Source organism: Pipistrellus hanaki (genome assembly GCF_964339955.1).
Source record: "Pipistrellus hanaki genome assembly, chromosome: 1".
In the NCBI taxonomy this organism is placed as follows: Eukaryota; Metazoa; Chordata; class Mammalia; order Chiroptera; family Vespertilionidae; genus Pipistrellus; species Pipistrellus hanaki.
The window spans coordinates 148785081-148800755 of record NC_140503.1 but is presented as its reverse complement, the minus strand read 5'-3'; the positions used below and the strand labels follow the sequence as shown (position 1 = coordinate 148800755).

General features: G+C 38.3%; 1 protein-coding gene across 1 annotated transcript in view; it reads right to left on the bottom strand.

Moving 5' to 3' along the window:
• Nucleotides 1–15440, bottom strand: part of LOC311621063 (uncharacterized protein) — an 82333-nt gene extending 66893 nt beyond the window's left edge. Inside the window, exons 1-9 of the mRNA XM_084880838.1 lie at nucleotides 15218–15440; nucleotides 13017–13118; nucleotides 11043–11175; nucleotides 7096–7183; nucleotides 6775–6991; nucleotides 5392–5652; nucleotides 4059–4194; nucleotides 650–788; nucleotides 1–10 (exon numbers count right to left, since the gene is read on the bottom strand). Coding sequence (XP_084736964.1) covers nucleotides 1–10; nucleotides 650–788; nucleotides 4059–4194; nucleotides 5392–5652; nucleotides 6775–6991; nucleotides 7096–7183; nucleotides 11043–11175; nucleotides 13017–13118; nucleotides 15218–15235 — 1104 coding nt within the window. The 5' untranslated portion in view covers nucleotides 15236–15440. The remainder of the gene's footprint in view (nucleotides 11–649; nucleotides 789–4058; nucleotides 4195–5391; nucleotides 5653–6774; nucleotides 6992–7095; nucleotides 7184–11042; nucleotides 11176–13016; nucleotides 13119–15217) is intronic.
• Between the last annotated feature and the right edge of the window lie 235 nt (nucleotides 15441–15675).

Here is a 15675-nt window from a genome sequence, read left to right as displayed (position 1 = left end):
ACAGCGGATACTGAAAAAGAAAAAAAAGGAAAAAAAAGAAAAACTTAAGTTGAAACAGTTCCAAAGCAACATGTGTGTTTGTGATTTCACATTTTCACTTTGTAGTCCAGTAAGTAAGTTAGATTCCTTCTCTTCATGTTATGTGAAAAATGGAGATATTAAATCAGTGGTGAGATTTTTCAAAATGACACCCAGCTCCGAGGGTGAGGAACACGTAAGCAGGTCTGTGCCCTGTGGGGAAGGCCAGTGTCCAGGTGGTGGCTGGAGTTCTGTTTGTGGGCCAAAGATAGGTGTCAGAATTTGGAATTCTAGGGGTAATTCCCCCCTTTTGAAATAGAACAATCATGGCCTCTTTATAAATTATGAGCTAAAATTTTCTGAGCCAAACTCATTGGTTAATGTGTCATATAAAAAATGCCAAACTGGAAATAAAATACGAATGGTGAGGGTAGATGAGCACTTAAATATTTCAAGAATTGCATTGATAGACTGGGAGTAAATTAAAGAGGGAGAGGAGGTGCTTTATAGATTCCTGAAACCGCCTTCGCTTGTCTGCATGTGGATCACCAGCCACGACTTTTCTTCCCCGCCTCCGACTCCCACCCCCACTTCTTGCCCCAAACACTCGGACATTAGGGGAGGAACTTGCCATTTTCCGGTTTTCATGAATTTAACGGCTTCATTGACTTTATCAAGGCTCATAGTATGGGTAATCAGTGGATCTAGATTAAACTTCTTTGCCATATAATCTGAAACCAGTTTAGAGACGTTCTCTCTGCTTTTCCAGCCTGGAAATACAACAGATTAACAAGAGATTTTATTCATGAGACTCTCTCTACACAAAGGGCCCAGTGAACTGCTGGAGGTGTTGGCTTTGACTGAGGAAATCTAAGGATTTCCCATTAACTTGTCTCAGTCACCAGGAGAATGCCTGTCCCAAACATATACCCTGTGTAGAAGGCTGTTCTCCTGAAAGTCTTGAGACCTCTGGTGCTATAGAGAACTTACTGAAAGCCAGCGGACTGTGGTCCTTATCTCAGATGTTTTGGTGTCAGGTGGCACTGTCTGGGAGCTGGGAGCCCACATCTAATGTACAGGGTGTCCCCAAAAAGTGTTTCCACACTTTAAGTGCTGATGGCTCAATTTTGAAAAGGAAGTGTATTTTAATAAACACTGCCTTTCTAATTATTCAAACTGTGTGAATACATTTTTTTGGGGGGATAGCCTATACCAGTGTTTTTCAACCTTTTTTGGGCAAAGGCACACTTGTTTCATGAAAAAAATCACGAGGCACACCACCATTAGAAAATGTTAAAAAATTTAACTCTGTGCCTATATTGACTATATATAAAGTAATTCTCTTGAATAGGAATCAAATAAACACAAAGAAAGTATTTTATAATTACTTTATTATGAAATATTAAGTAAACAAAATAGTGAAAAATTATAAAATTCTTGTCTTGTCTGCACCTACGGCACACCAGGCAACATCTCGCGGCACACTAGTGTGCCGCGGAACAGCGGTTGAAAAACGCTGGCCTATACAACAACCACCAAAAAAAAAAAAAAAAAAAAAAGGCCAAAATCTTGGGAACTATGAAAGAAAGCAAATCAAAGGTTAGGAATAGTACATTTCACGTGTGGTTTTGGTCTGCAGTTTCATGAAAGAGCCAAATATCTTAAGGAAAGAGAAGAATTTCCACATGGCAGTGATCTCACTGGCAGTTTTTGGAACGAAGAATGTGTATTCAGCAAGATAAGAATGAAATGTTTTCTCTGGAAGTAAGAATTGCACAGGGAAAGGTGGGGTCGCCAAGGGAACAGAAACTTAGCATTGTATTTCCTGTTTTCATAATTTTTAAGAAATACTATTTCTATATTTAGGACTGCTAAGTGACATGCCAACAAGTTACCACACAGAGAGGTGGTCTGCCTGTTTCTGGAAGGGGAAAGTGAGGTGTAACTGTGCAAGGAGGCAAGTGTCCTCAGCAGCTCATCCTTTGATAGGGTCTTGGCAGTTACGTGCTTTTCTTGGTTCCAGCCTGTGCCACATTCTTCAGTCTTCCCATCTGTTCTCAGAATTATCCAACACTATTCCAAGGAATGTATTTTGCATTTAAGTTGGTTTCTGATGTATGTAATCAATAATTCCAATGTGCTGCATGTCATGGAATGAAGGGCTAGTGTATTTTTCTATTTGTTTTTAAAAAATTGAGATATCACTGACATAACATTGTATTAGTTTTCAGTGTACAATATAATGATTTGATATATATAGATATTGCAAAATGATTACTATTAATCCAAATTTAGTTAACATTCATCACCACACATAGTTAACACTTTTTTTTTCTTGTGATGACAGCTTTTAAGATCTACTGTCTTTGTTTATATGTTTTGCTTGGTGATTGGATAAAGCATTTTCATACCTACATAAGGAACACTTTCACTTGCGCTTCCCCCCCCCCCCACCCCTTCTTTCAATCAAACAATCCAAAGAGTAAGGCCCCAGGAACACAGACTAGGCTAGGCAGTGTTTCTTGACAGTAGCACTAAAGGCAGCAAGAATGGCACAGGGAATTGTCAAGAGATTTTGCATTAACTTGTCTCAGTCATCAGGAGAATGCCTGATGGCATTTTGGGTGGGAAAAATCTTCCAAATGTAAATTGCAGGAAGTTTAAGCAGGCCTGTTCAACACCCATTAAATGATACCCTTAATTGAAAACTATTGAACCAGAGAAATGAATTAACTAAATGATGTTTACGTGAATGTTTAAGTGGCCAGTGTCATAGTTTTTTTTTATGAGGATTATTTAAAATATTGGTGATGTTATTTTATGAGTTAGCTGAGTGTATGTATTTGTAATCAGCAGTTATTGTCTGTAAACACAATAGAGGGAAATAACAGTGTGTTCGTCCAATGATCCCAAATGGAGGAACTGGAAGTACAATCTAAACTTGGATTTTTGCCTTTTCTCTGGTTCTGTCATTTATCTACTAATCATTTTTGCAAATGAACAGGGTAAGACTCCTTATATCTGTAAGACTACCCTACCATAGCTAATTTGGAGACCACAGCTAGCTCACTAGTCCAAATAATGCAGATGGCTCCTAATTCTCATCTCTTTTGCCCAAGAATTCAGATTGCCCAAAAATCTCTGGCTAAATATATATTTTGTTAAATATCAGATTACTTGTTTAGAAGCACAGGTCTTAAACAGACTTATTTAATTTAGCTTCTTTATTCTTTTTCATAAAAAACTCATAAAATCTATAAAATTTTAAAATAATATAAAAATCAAAGTACTTGATGATTTTTTTCTTTCTCAAAAAAAATATCATTTGCTTGTTATCAGTAGTATTTCTTTTTAGTCGTAAATCTATTATGTTTAATATCGTTTGAGTTGGAATAATGACAACTCAGTTGTTTCATATAAGATTTACATTGTTGAACAATGACCACTAATGGTTCAATATACTCTCCAAAGAATGCCAGTTGGCAGGTATATACTCTATTGAAGTATGGTTATTGATCATAAAATTGCTTTTCCTTTTCAATTTAGAATTTGCATTAAACTTTAGACATTGGCTTCTTCACTAATCAATTTAAAAAAATATATATTTTATTGATTTTTTACAGAGAGGAAGAGAGAGGGATAGAGAGTTAGAAACATCGATGAGAGAGAATCATCGATCAGCTGCCTCTTTGCACACCCCCTACTGGGGATGTGCCCGCAACCAAGGTACATGCCCTTGACCTGAATTGAACCCGGGACCTTTCAGTCCACAGGCCGACGCTCTATCCACTGAGCCAAACCAGTTTCAGCCACTAATCAATTTTTTAAAGTCTCTTCTCTCTCTTTGTGAGAAAAAGCTTACCAAGAGGCAACTGTAGATATTCAATATTCCTCTCCCTATATTGGATATTTGTGTTGAAACAAAAACTGTGGTGTAAAGCTCTTGTTTTATATGCCTTCTCAAGCATTTATGATATATTTATCTATTATGCTATCTCCAAACCCCCACACATCTCCACTCTTTTTTGCTTCATCCATACCTCCAAAAACAGATCCCTTCAAAGAACGTCCTGAGAAGAACAAGTAGCCATTGATGTTGAGCTGGACACCATAATCCAAGAGCCCCACAATCACGCAGACTCCATGGCTCTCATGGCAGGAGGCCAGGGCAGCTGCCTGTTGGAAAGCAATGCAAGACAATGCAGGGGTTAAAAGATGTACTTCAGAGGTAGGGACTTAAGTCTAAATCTCTGCTTGACTGCTGAATGGTCTATGACATTCTTTTATGGCTCTCTATCCTCATTTGAAATAACATTTTTTTTCTTATAAGAATATGCTGAAACATAAATAAGACATTGTGTACTGCCAGGTATATATAGTATTTGGCATTTTAGATTGAACAGATAGAAATTTAAAAATTAAAATAATATCTATGGTAGTAATACTACTATCATTACTACTACTAGAACCATTATTGATACTGATGGATAGAGTTGACATCTTCTTTTCAACAAAAAAAGAGTACAGTTGGATATTTGTATTACATCATGTATTAGCAAAGCAATAAACTAATGTTCCCATTAGTTATTTTGAAAGGCTATTTCTGAGAACCTGATGGTCTGTGGGAAAGATTGTGAGAGAGATTTATGTGTAGTGAGGAGTGAAAAGGTTTTGTAAGCTGAAGAAAGGACCTAGGCTAGAAGAGGCAGTTCTTGGGTTTCCATTCTTCTGATGGAGGGTACAACCCAATCTTTACATTGTTTCTACAAATCTTCCAGGAAAGCAAGTCTCTACTTGCAAAATAACTTCTTCTCCATTCATATTCTCTGATATCAACCACATTTAGCCAGAAAAACAACATCTTTTTTCTTTATTTTTGAAATGAGTTTATTTAACCAAGATTGGTAAATATTTTCCTTGGAAGCTTATCTCAGATCTAACCCGAAAGACTTTGTTATGAGAGCAAAGCTCACATTGCTTTAAAGGATCATTAAGCCAATATTTTCCTTATCCTGCCTAAGTGTTCTGGCTTAGACATTAAGTTCCTGGGCTTCTGCTTGTTATGAAATAATCCGTTGAGAATTCATAACAAGGCCTTTCTGTCCTACTTATTGGAGGTTGTCTGCTTATTTGAAGGGAATGGTATGATTCCCTTCATGCCATTGAGGAGAGAGAGGAAAAAAAAAAACAGTATGGGAGTTCTGGGTAATGAATAGATTTGTAGGAGTGGACAGAGGGTATCAGGTGGGATGTCATGAGTGCAGGAAAATCAAATAGAGGAATGTGGAAGAAGTTTTAGAAGTTTTGTTCAAGTAAAATCTAAGGTGATGATTGGTAGAAATTTGGTAATTTTCATTCATGAGGATTACATACCACCATTTCTGGATTTCCGATGACCTCAAAGCAAAATTCCACACCAGCACCTGTCATTTCAACTAAAACATCTTGGATGGGTTTCTTGAAGTCCTGTGGGCTGATGCACTCAGTGGCACCCACTTGCTTTGCCTTCTCAAATTTGTCTTTATTGATGTCTACCCCAATGATCCTGGCCGCACCGGCCGCTTTACAGCCCATGACAACAGACAGGCCGACTCCTCCAAGGCCAAACACCGCACAGGTGGAGCCTGGGGTCACCTGAGCACGTAAAAGCATAAAACAAAAGCAATGAGGACACCCATATTCAGTCAGTTGGAAAGATCAAGCCTATATATACTTTTTTTTTTTGAGATGTAGCAAAGGATATTTTAAAATAATAATATTATAACTAAAGTTGTAATTTCTCAAGGTATTTCTAAATATGGGATACTTTTTTTTTTTTTCCAACGAACAAAAAATAACCTGCAAATATAGTAGAACATTTCAACCAAGGAATTAGCATGGATATAAGCAGTTGAATGAACTTTCTTTGATCCGTATTTACTTAATTTAGGATATTTTGAGTTCTTTAAAACAATCTTCAAATTCCTACAACCCTTTCTTTCTCTTTTCTTGTGAATATCTGTAAACTTCCCATTACTTACAATGTCAATGGCTTATGAAGGCAAAGGCTTATTTCTTATTGGGTCCCAAATGAGGCTAATTTAAGTTGAATCCCTTCCATCCTATCTCTTTGTATGGTATTGGGACTAATAAAAATTGGGGGGAAAAAGAACTAAAATTCAACAGCCAATTAAACAGTGGAGCTGGGCAGGATTGGGTGATGTTCCAAAACAGAAGTATAACAGTACCCCACTCAGTCAGAGTGGGGTTGCCTGACCAATCTGTCTTATACAGCAACACCCCTTTCATCAGCTGATCTTTCTCCTCTCCTGTTCTTTTCAGGAGCATGGCTCACCACCGGATGCATTATACAACAGAATAGAAGCTTGATGAGTTTTGATAGCTGCTAAATCTCTACACCTGCAACAGTGAATGACTCCATAGATGGTTGTTGAATGAAAAAAAGAATGAACTGGGATATGGAAGACACATAGCGATTTTGTGACTGTGTTATGTTTAATGCCAGTAATTCCTGATGTTTCCACTTGTGAATGGCAACCACACATAATTTGGCATTTTCTACTGACTAAGAGGGCATGGGAAAGATGTTGACGAGGGTATGGGATGACTAGACAGATTGTAAATAACTCAGGGATGTTTTGAGGCAGGTTTGTAATTCTTCCTCAGGTTGAATGATCAGATATGGCCCAGATGCACGAGGCTGATCTACCTCATATACTAAGAGTTCCAATCATAATGGGTATAAGTGTTTCTCACCTTGGCAGTATTGATTGCAGCACCATACCCAGTGGAAAAACCACAGCTAATGAGGCATACTTTCTCCAGAGGAGCCATTGCATCGACCTTGGCAACTGAGATCTCTCTTATCACCGTGTATTCAGAGAAGGTGCTCGTATTGGCAAAGTGATATATTGTTTTTCCCTTGCAGGTAAATCTACTGGTACCATCAGTCATCAGGCTGGTATGCGACTGTCTTTAATAAATGAAAAAAATATTTTAAAAATATTTTGAATTAGCAAGTTTATATTCCTTCCAAGGACATTGAATTAATTTTTCAAAAAGAAAATAAAAACTTACTTGAGTTGTATACAATAGTTGTCTTCAGAATTAAGGCATGAGGCACACTCTCCACACTGTGGTAGAAAGAGTGTGATAACTTTATCACCTAAGAGAACAAAGTCATTTAATAAGATGTTATCTTTTATAGTAAAGAGATAGTTGTTTCTCAAAATGTAAACAGCAAGGCACCCAAGAAGAATATGAATCCTGAGAGCAATCTCCACATTTAAGTGTGGAGAATATGAAATACTTACAAGAAGGGTCCCCTTTGGCATCTGGGTCCCCCTAGGCTCATTGGCCAAATCTCTAGGAGCTGGCCCCCGGCTTGTCTCCTTTGTAATTTATCCTGACGTTTCAAATGTTAGCCATTAAACCAAATCTTGGCTTTAATTTTCCACATGAACTTCTGGTGTCAGGAATTGGATTTGTCAACATGGATACCACATGTTCACAACGTACGCTTCTGGATCCAGAAAAAGGGATTGCCTATATGCTGTGCTATGTATTTTACATCGGTTCTGTCTCCTTGGCCATGGAGACAAAGGTGAGTAAATTTCTCTAGTAATATTCAACATATAAGGAGAAGATCAGAATAACTTGCCTAAGATGGACGTTCTGACTGCCCCAGTGTCTATCACTGTAAACTAGAGTAATTTATTTTATATTTTTAGTTAAAAACCTTTGTAGGACGTAGGTTTTTTTGTTTTGTTTATTTTTTAGTCTTTTGAAAGTAAGAACTTAAACTGCACAAATGTGAAGCTTAGCCCCAGTCTCCAGTTCCCTTTCCCCCACCCTAGAGACAATTACTCTTCTCAGGCTGCATGGTATTTTTAGAGTTATAACCCCTTTAAAAAGGCAAAGGCTAGCATGTTATTTACCCTGTGGTAGGCCTTGATTTTTGTTTTTCTTTATTAATCTTCACCTGAGGACATTTTTCCATTGATTTATAGAGATAATGGAAGGGAGCAAAGGAGTGATGAGGAAGGAAGGAGAGAGAGAGAGAGAGAGAGAGAGAGAGAGAGAGAGAGAGAGAGAGAGAGAGAGAGAGAGAGAGAGAGAGAGAGATGAGAGAGACCCATAGATTGGTTGCCTCCTGCACATTCCCCAACCAGTGCCAAGGATGGATTCCTTGACTGAGAATCAAACCAACACCAGCCAGGGCTAAGTCTTGGTTTTTTATTTAACAATATAACTGGGAGATTTCTCATTTTAGTACATATAGCACTCTATCATTTTGTGTAATAGTTATGTGGAACTTTGTTGTATAGATATATCATAATTGATTTAACTGGTCTCTTAAACATTTAGGTTATTTCCTGCCTTAACTTTGTGTGTGTGTGTGTGTGTCTGTGTGTGTGTTTTCCCAACATGATAAATAACAATGCAATAAGTATTTTGTGCACATCTGGGCTATGGTAGGCAGAATTTCCAAAATAGTCCTCTAAAGACATCCTGTCCTAATCCTTAGAAACTGAACATGTTGTTACCATGACTGTGAATATGTTATATAGAAAGAGGAACTTTGAAAATGTATTTAAGGGTACTAATCAATTGACACGAAAATAGGGAGTGCCCTGGAATCTTTAGGCAGACCCAGTAATCACATGTGCCCTTGAAAGGACAGCAGAGGAAAGCAGGAGAGAAAGACAAAGCAATTCAAAGCACCGGAAGGATTTGATGTGCTATTGTTGCTTTGAGGCAAATGGGTGAAGGGGCCACATAGGAAGGGATGTGAGCATCTTTAAAAAGCTGAGGGTGACTGGTCAGTTCTACAACCTCAAGGAACTGGTTCTCCAGAGTCTCCAGATAAGAATCCAGCTGTCCAAAGCCTTGATTTCTATCTTGTGGGACCCTAAGCAGAGAACCCAGTCAAACCCACACAGACTTCTGACATATAGAAACGGACATGGTAAATTTGTTTTGTTTTAAGCTGCTAACTTCGCAAAGATTTTTTTCCCCCAATCAGCAATAGAAAGCTACGACATGGGTATATATCTGTGGACAACTTTCTAGAATTGAAAGTATTGTGTGCAAATTAGGTGCATATAAATAATGTTACATATTGCCAAATTTAAAGTTATATAAACTTACTTTTCAAATAATAAGCTACAAAGAAGTTGGTTGCCTATACTCTTATCAATCTTATATATTATCAAACTTTTAAATCTTTTCTAATCTGGGTAAACAATGTTTTACCATTGTATTTAAAATTTGTATTTATTTAATATGTATATATTTCCCCCTCCATACTAGATTGTGCATTTCCTTTGCCCATTATACCCATATACTGCTGGGCTGTTGTTTTTGTTTTTTAAATTGTTTTTAAAGAATTCTTTATATAATAAAGAAATTTTCCCATTTTTAAAATTTGTTTATTGATTTGGGGAGGGCATTTTTATTTTTTAATCCTTACCAGAGGATATGTTTTTATTTATTTTTGAAGAGAGAGGAAGGAAGAGAGAGTGAAACATCTATATGAGAGAAAAACATTGATCAGTTTATTCCTGTACACACCTTGACCAAGGATCGAACCTGAAACCTAGGTATGTGCCCTAACTGGAAATTGACCCTGAAACCTTTTGATGTATGGGATGACGTTCTAACCAACTGAGCTACCCCCAGTTGTAATTTTTATAAATGGAATTTAAAAAACTTTTTATGTTGTCAACTTTATATATTATTTACATCATCTCTCTGTGTGTGTGTGTGTTTCTGATTAAACTTTCTTCTCTGAAATAATACAATGTTCTTTTAGTTTTTTTTCACATTTAATTCTAGGATTCATAGAGCATTATTTTTTTAATATAAAAAATGCAGTAGCAACGCAATGTCCCCCTTCCCTCAAAGACTCTCAAGTTGTTTCAATGTCATTTATTGAATAATCATGTTTTTCTCCTCATATTTAAAAGCCAGACCTAATCCTGAATTTTATTCCTATGTATATATTTGATCCCGTTCTGGGCTCCTTCTCTATTTGGTTCCACTGTTTGACTATTTATCATATGCTTCATTTAAATAAACTATTCAACAGTGCACTTCTTTTTGTACATTTTTGTCTCATTTATACTTTCAGGTTCTGTTTCAGTGCATTTTAGTTCTTGTCCTTATTAATATCAAGATATAAATGCAAAGGATATATACATTTAATTTTTTTATAACATAACTAGAGGCCCAGTGCATGAAATTTGTGCACAGGGCAGGGGGAAAGTCCCTCAGCCCAGCCTGCACCCTTTCCAGTCTGGGACCCCTAGGGGGATATCTGACTGCCACTTTAGGTTGCAATCCTGGACTGCTGGCTCCTAACCCCTCATCTGCCTGCCCACCTGGTCGCCCCTAATTGCCTCTGTCATGACCCCTCACTCAGAATCCAGGCTTCCCTTCTCCAGCCAGCTGCAGGAACCAGAGACCCAGGCTTCCCTCCCTCTGACTGGCCACAGACACCTGGGACCCCAGCAGGCCACAGGCGCAGTCATCTGGGACCGAGGTGGGTGGCATGGGTCACAGCCACAGGTGCCTGGGACCTTGGGCAGGCGGCTTCTCCCAGGCCCAGCTTTGTCAGGAAAGGTGTCCAGAAGACATTAGCATATTACTTTTTTATTAGTATAGATTATTATTATTTTTTAAAAAGATATATTTTATTGATTTTTTACAGAGAGGACGAGAGAGGGATAGAGAGTTAGAAACATTGATGAGAGAGAAACATCGATCAGCTGCCTCTTGCACCCCCCGCACTGGGGATGTGCCTGCAACCAAGGCACATGCCCTCAACCGGAATCGAACCCGGGACCCTTCAGTCTGCAGGCCGAACTCTATCCACTGAGCCAAACTGGTCTCGGCTATAGATTATTTTTTTTTTCTAACAAACAGTCAACATTTCTCTTTTTATGTCACTTGATCTCATATTCTCCTTATGTAAGTTCCAAGTTGTTGCTATTTCCTAACTCCAGGGACCTGCCAGCTCATACCTGCTTTCACGGTGCTCACTCCTTCTCCCACACTCTCAACGATTCCAGCCCCTTCATGGCCCAAAATGATGGGATACTGCATTTGATTCTCCAACATTTTAATCTCGGTACCACAGAGCCCTGTAGCCGTGATCTGTATGGAAGGCAAAGAGAAATATAATTTTCTCTGTCTCAGATAAGGTATTTTAGGATTGTTAATGTTTTAAATCTTTTTTTCTAGGTTGATATGCTGCATATTTCTTAGTTTTATTTCTAATAATTTTATTGTGTTAATAATTTGTTTAAAGCAATGCAATATTTTTTTATTAGGTAATTTCAGAATCAAAATGATGATTTTAAAACTTACTGGGGAGGTCAGAATGGGTTCAGGAGGGACAGTTGTAAAGCCACAGTGTGACATCAAATATCTTACTGTGTCCTTCATTGGAGCTTGCGGGTGGAGGTGTGGGGGAGGAGAAAGCCCAATGATAGAAATGAAGGAATTGGAACACAGGAAGGAAAAAAAAATACTATCTTCTATTATAGTTGTGTTATTGATACAATTTATAATCCCACGTTTTGCTGTAAATCAACCAGACAGTTTAAAATGGAAGCACTCTGGAGCAGTGGTCTAGAAAGGCCGAAATCCTGGCTATGCCCTTCTTAGCTGTGTGACCTGGGATACATTATTCTTCATGATTTTCAGTTTCTTTATATCTAAATTGGTGTGAGGATGGTTACACACACACACACACACACATACACACATACACCCCAAGAATTGAAATCTATTGAGATTTGCTCATGTAAAAGGGGGATTATTGGAAGAATACTGTAAAATTGCTTACAATCCAACTGGAAGTACAGTTAGGCCTCATGGATCTAGAATCCAGCAAGCAGACTTAAGATCTACACTCTGATTCAACATGTGCATACTATTTTCTGAAGAAAGGCTTTTTCTTATTTCTCACGCTTATATATATGGTAAAAGATGGCAATCGGTCCTGAGTCCTCCCAGCCTCTTCAGTGCCTACCATCTCCTGCTTTACACGGTTTCTGTATCTTGTTCAAATTCATGGGTGAAAAATTCATATTTGTAGCTTGTCAAATAATGGTTGTATACCTTTGGGTCCAGGTCTAAACCTGGCTGTGTAAGTGGTGACCCTGTGGGTAGGAGTGAGTGGGCCAGGTGGCCTCCAGTGCACCTGCATGGATGCAGGCCTGAGAAGACTCTGAGAAGGGGTATGGATTGCACATGTGACAAAAAAAAGGACTGCCTCTTTGTAGTCCATTACAAACAATACTTAGTCATCATATTAAAATTAAATAATGACAACAAAGTCAGGTGGACAATGTTCTGGTCTGGTGGCCCCTGGAGGAAATTTAAAGACTCTCATGACCAGACTGTACCCCAAACCGATTAAATCACAAATTCTTAATGTCTGGGGTGGGACCCAGTTATCAGCATTTTTTAAAGCTCTCGGTGCTTCCAAATATGTAATCAAAGTTGAGGAAAGTTGTTGACATCTGTGTTCTTACTCTACTTAGCTCTGTGACCAGTCATTACACCTCAGTGGATTAAAATCTTTTCATCTGTAAAATAACAGGTATTCCTAATCTGACCTCCCAGGGGTTAGACTTGATTTATCTATAATCAAACACATTTTTTCATATGTCAGATTTCAAGATAACTTAAACATCATGAAGAATGTCATAAACAAATATGAAAGTACAGATTAAAATATGGTCAGTGGTCGAAACTTCCTTTAAGTAGTATACTGCAGCTGTGAATAAATATCCTTTGGGCAATTAGCCTATGCTATACCTCCTTGTACTTTTCTCTGGCTGGACTTAAAGACAGATGGAAATGTTTAATGAAAAAGAAACAGAAGACAATGTAGTTTTCTTCATGATTTTAACATTGTGAAAATAATACATAACTTGCAGTGAACAGGTCTGATTTTTGGTGTGGACATGTGTATTTTTTCTTTTTACCTTTATGCGAACTTCCTTTGCCTTTGGTGGGGCCACTTCTACCTCCTCAATGGAAAATGGTGCACCAGCCTTCCAGAGTACAGCTGCTCTGCATTTGATCACCTGGGAAAGGGAACATGGGGCAGAAAGGGAAACGCTTTAGGCTTGGGAGATGGATTCTATAGTTATGATTATTAGAAGGTTTAGTCCAGGTCTTCCACACTCAACAAAAAAAACAAAAACAAACAAAAAAAAAAGTCATTGCTTAAATATATTCTGTGTGTAGCCTCTTGGATCTCAGTCCAACTTTTTTTATACTATTGGTCTCTTCATTCAAATTAGTTTTGCAATACTAATTATATTTACGAAGTGCTACACAATCAAGAGGGTAGATGCCATACTTTTGATCTTGAAGTTGTCCAGTGTTTGTCTCAGGGTAGGAATGGCATTGCAGTGTGGGAGTTGTTTGTGATCCTAGGTGAGGGAGAGAAGGAGAGAACCAGTTTTGGAGTGGAGGGGTGTGCTATGGAGCAGATAATGGAGAACATCTAGTTGTGGCAATTCATCAAATGGTGATGGTCATAGGCAGGTTGAGGTTGGAGAGGTTGTTGGTGGCAAAGTAGTTCTTTTTCTGATTTCAGCCACCACTGTTCTCACTATAAATCCTCTTCTTATGTGTTCTCACCTATTTTTGTAGATTCTACCACCATCTTTATGTAGATGACTTTGACAGCTTGTATTTATGGACAGACATCTTTAAGCTCTAGACTCATTTATTCACCTGCTATTTGAATGTCCTCAGGTATCTTAAACTCAACATGTTAAAATATGAACACATAATTATTTCTTTCTCTTTTTCCCACCGCTTGCTGTCAGTGGTGGACATTACCCACAATCTGCTCTGCCCTCTGCATTTTCTATTTCACTGTGTGGCCATGTAACCTATTCACTCACCCAAGAAAGAAACCTGGGAAGTAGCCCTAATTTTTATCTCTTCACCTCTATCATCTAAAACTTCCTGGAATCTGTCCCCTCTTCTCCATTTCTGCTGCTAATGTGTGGTTCAGGACTTTACCTTGCCTTTTACCTGGCTTGGGTTCATCACCTTTAAATCCATCCTCATTGCCATTTGAACTATAATAATTTCCTACCTAAAATATTATGGCTACCGATAGTTTATCAGGATCTGTTGACATGATATATAAGACTCTCCATGAGTTTCTCCTTATCTATCTCTCCAGCCTTATTTCTGGTCACATTCTTCCTCTGACTTTACCCTCCTGGCTCAAAAAAATATTTTGGAAATGCTAAGTGTCCCCTTCTGAGGAAAGTCTAGCCAGCTTAGGAACACTTCCTCTCCCTCTCTTGCTACCCTTGCACACACTCTTTGTTTTTAGTGGTAAAAGGCAGTTCATTTTTAGAGGATAATTTTTTTTTACCTGTCTTACCCTGCTGGTTTAACAAAGCAGAATATTATTGTAAGGTAGTGGTGCTGAAGGTGTAGTCCCAGACCAGCAGCATCAATATTTGCAAATTATTGGGTCCTACCCCCAAACTTACTGACTTAATTACTCTGGGGGTGGGGGGCGGGGAGGCGGAATGGAGGGGAAGGTGAGGTACCAGCAACAAGTTCTCCAGGGTGTTGCTCTAGAAAACACTTGTGCACTCTTATAATTATCCTATATAATAAAAGGCTAATATGCAAATCAACTAAACGGCTGAATGGTCAGTTGCTATGACGTGCACTGACTACCCAGGGCAGATAGATGCTCAACACACGGGCTGCCTGGGGTGGTCAGTGCGCTCCCACAGGGGGATCACAGATCAGCTAGAAGTGAGGAGCGGGTTTAAGCTGTCAGTCAGACATTCCCTGAGGGCTCCCGGACTATGAGAGGGCACAGCACTCACCCCTCAGTACAAAAATTTTGTGCACTGGGCCTCTAGGTCTTTTATAATTACTCTGTGTCTCCATAAGATCTGTGTCTTCAAATCTGGAAAATTCATATAGGGCTTGATATATTACTTATGGAAGGACTGAAAACACCAGGGAAAGGCAAAACATACTGGGAGTAAAAGCAAAGGGAAAGGAGGAGAGGAACTAAGACTAAGACAGTCTCTCACCTTTAGGAATATAGAGATTAGTTGGGTGTTGAGTTGTTGTTAAACAGACAAGCACACAAATGGACGCAATTGTGACATGACATAAAGAAAGCTGTACTTACTTTCCCTGTAGTACTCATGCTGACTTTCTTCGCGGTCTTCTTGCCACAAATGAGTATGTTGGGAAAGGGAGATTCTGGTTACAACTTTCACTGTGGAAAGTCCAAGAGTACACAGGTTGATTAAGAGGCTGGGTCCTGTGTTTTTGTGTAATCTTGTCATTGATATGCCTGAAACTCAGATTGTCCCATATCTTATCAGAAACAGACTTAGCTCAGTGAAAGTGAACAAAAAGTGAAGTTGTGCAAAATATTTTCTCTTTCAATAATATATAATTAGTATTGCAAAACTAATTTGAATACAAAACTAGTAATACAAGAATAATTGGGTTGGTGTTTAAGAGGCTTCATACAGCATATATTTAAGCAGTGATTTAAAAAAAATTCTGGACTAAACCTTCTAATAATCATTAATGTTAATATATGTTGAGTTTTAAATTTGGTCTTTTAAATGTATAAGT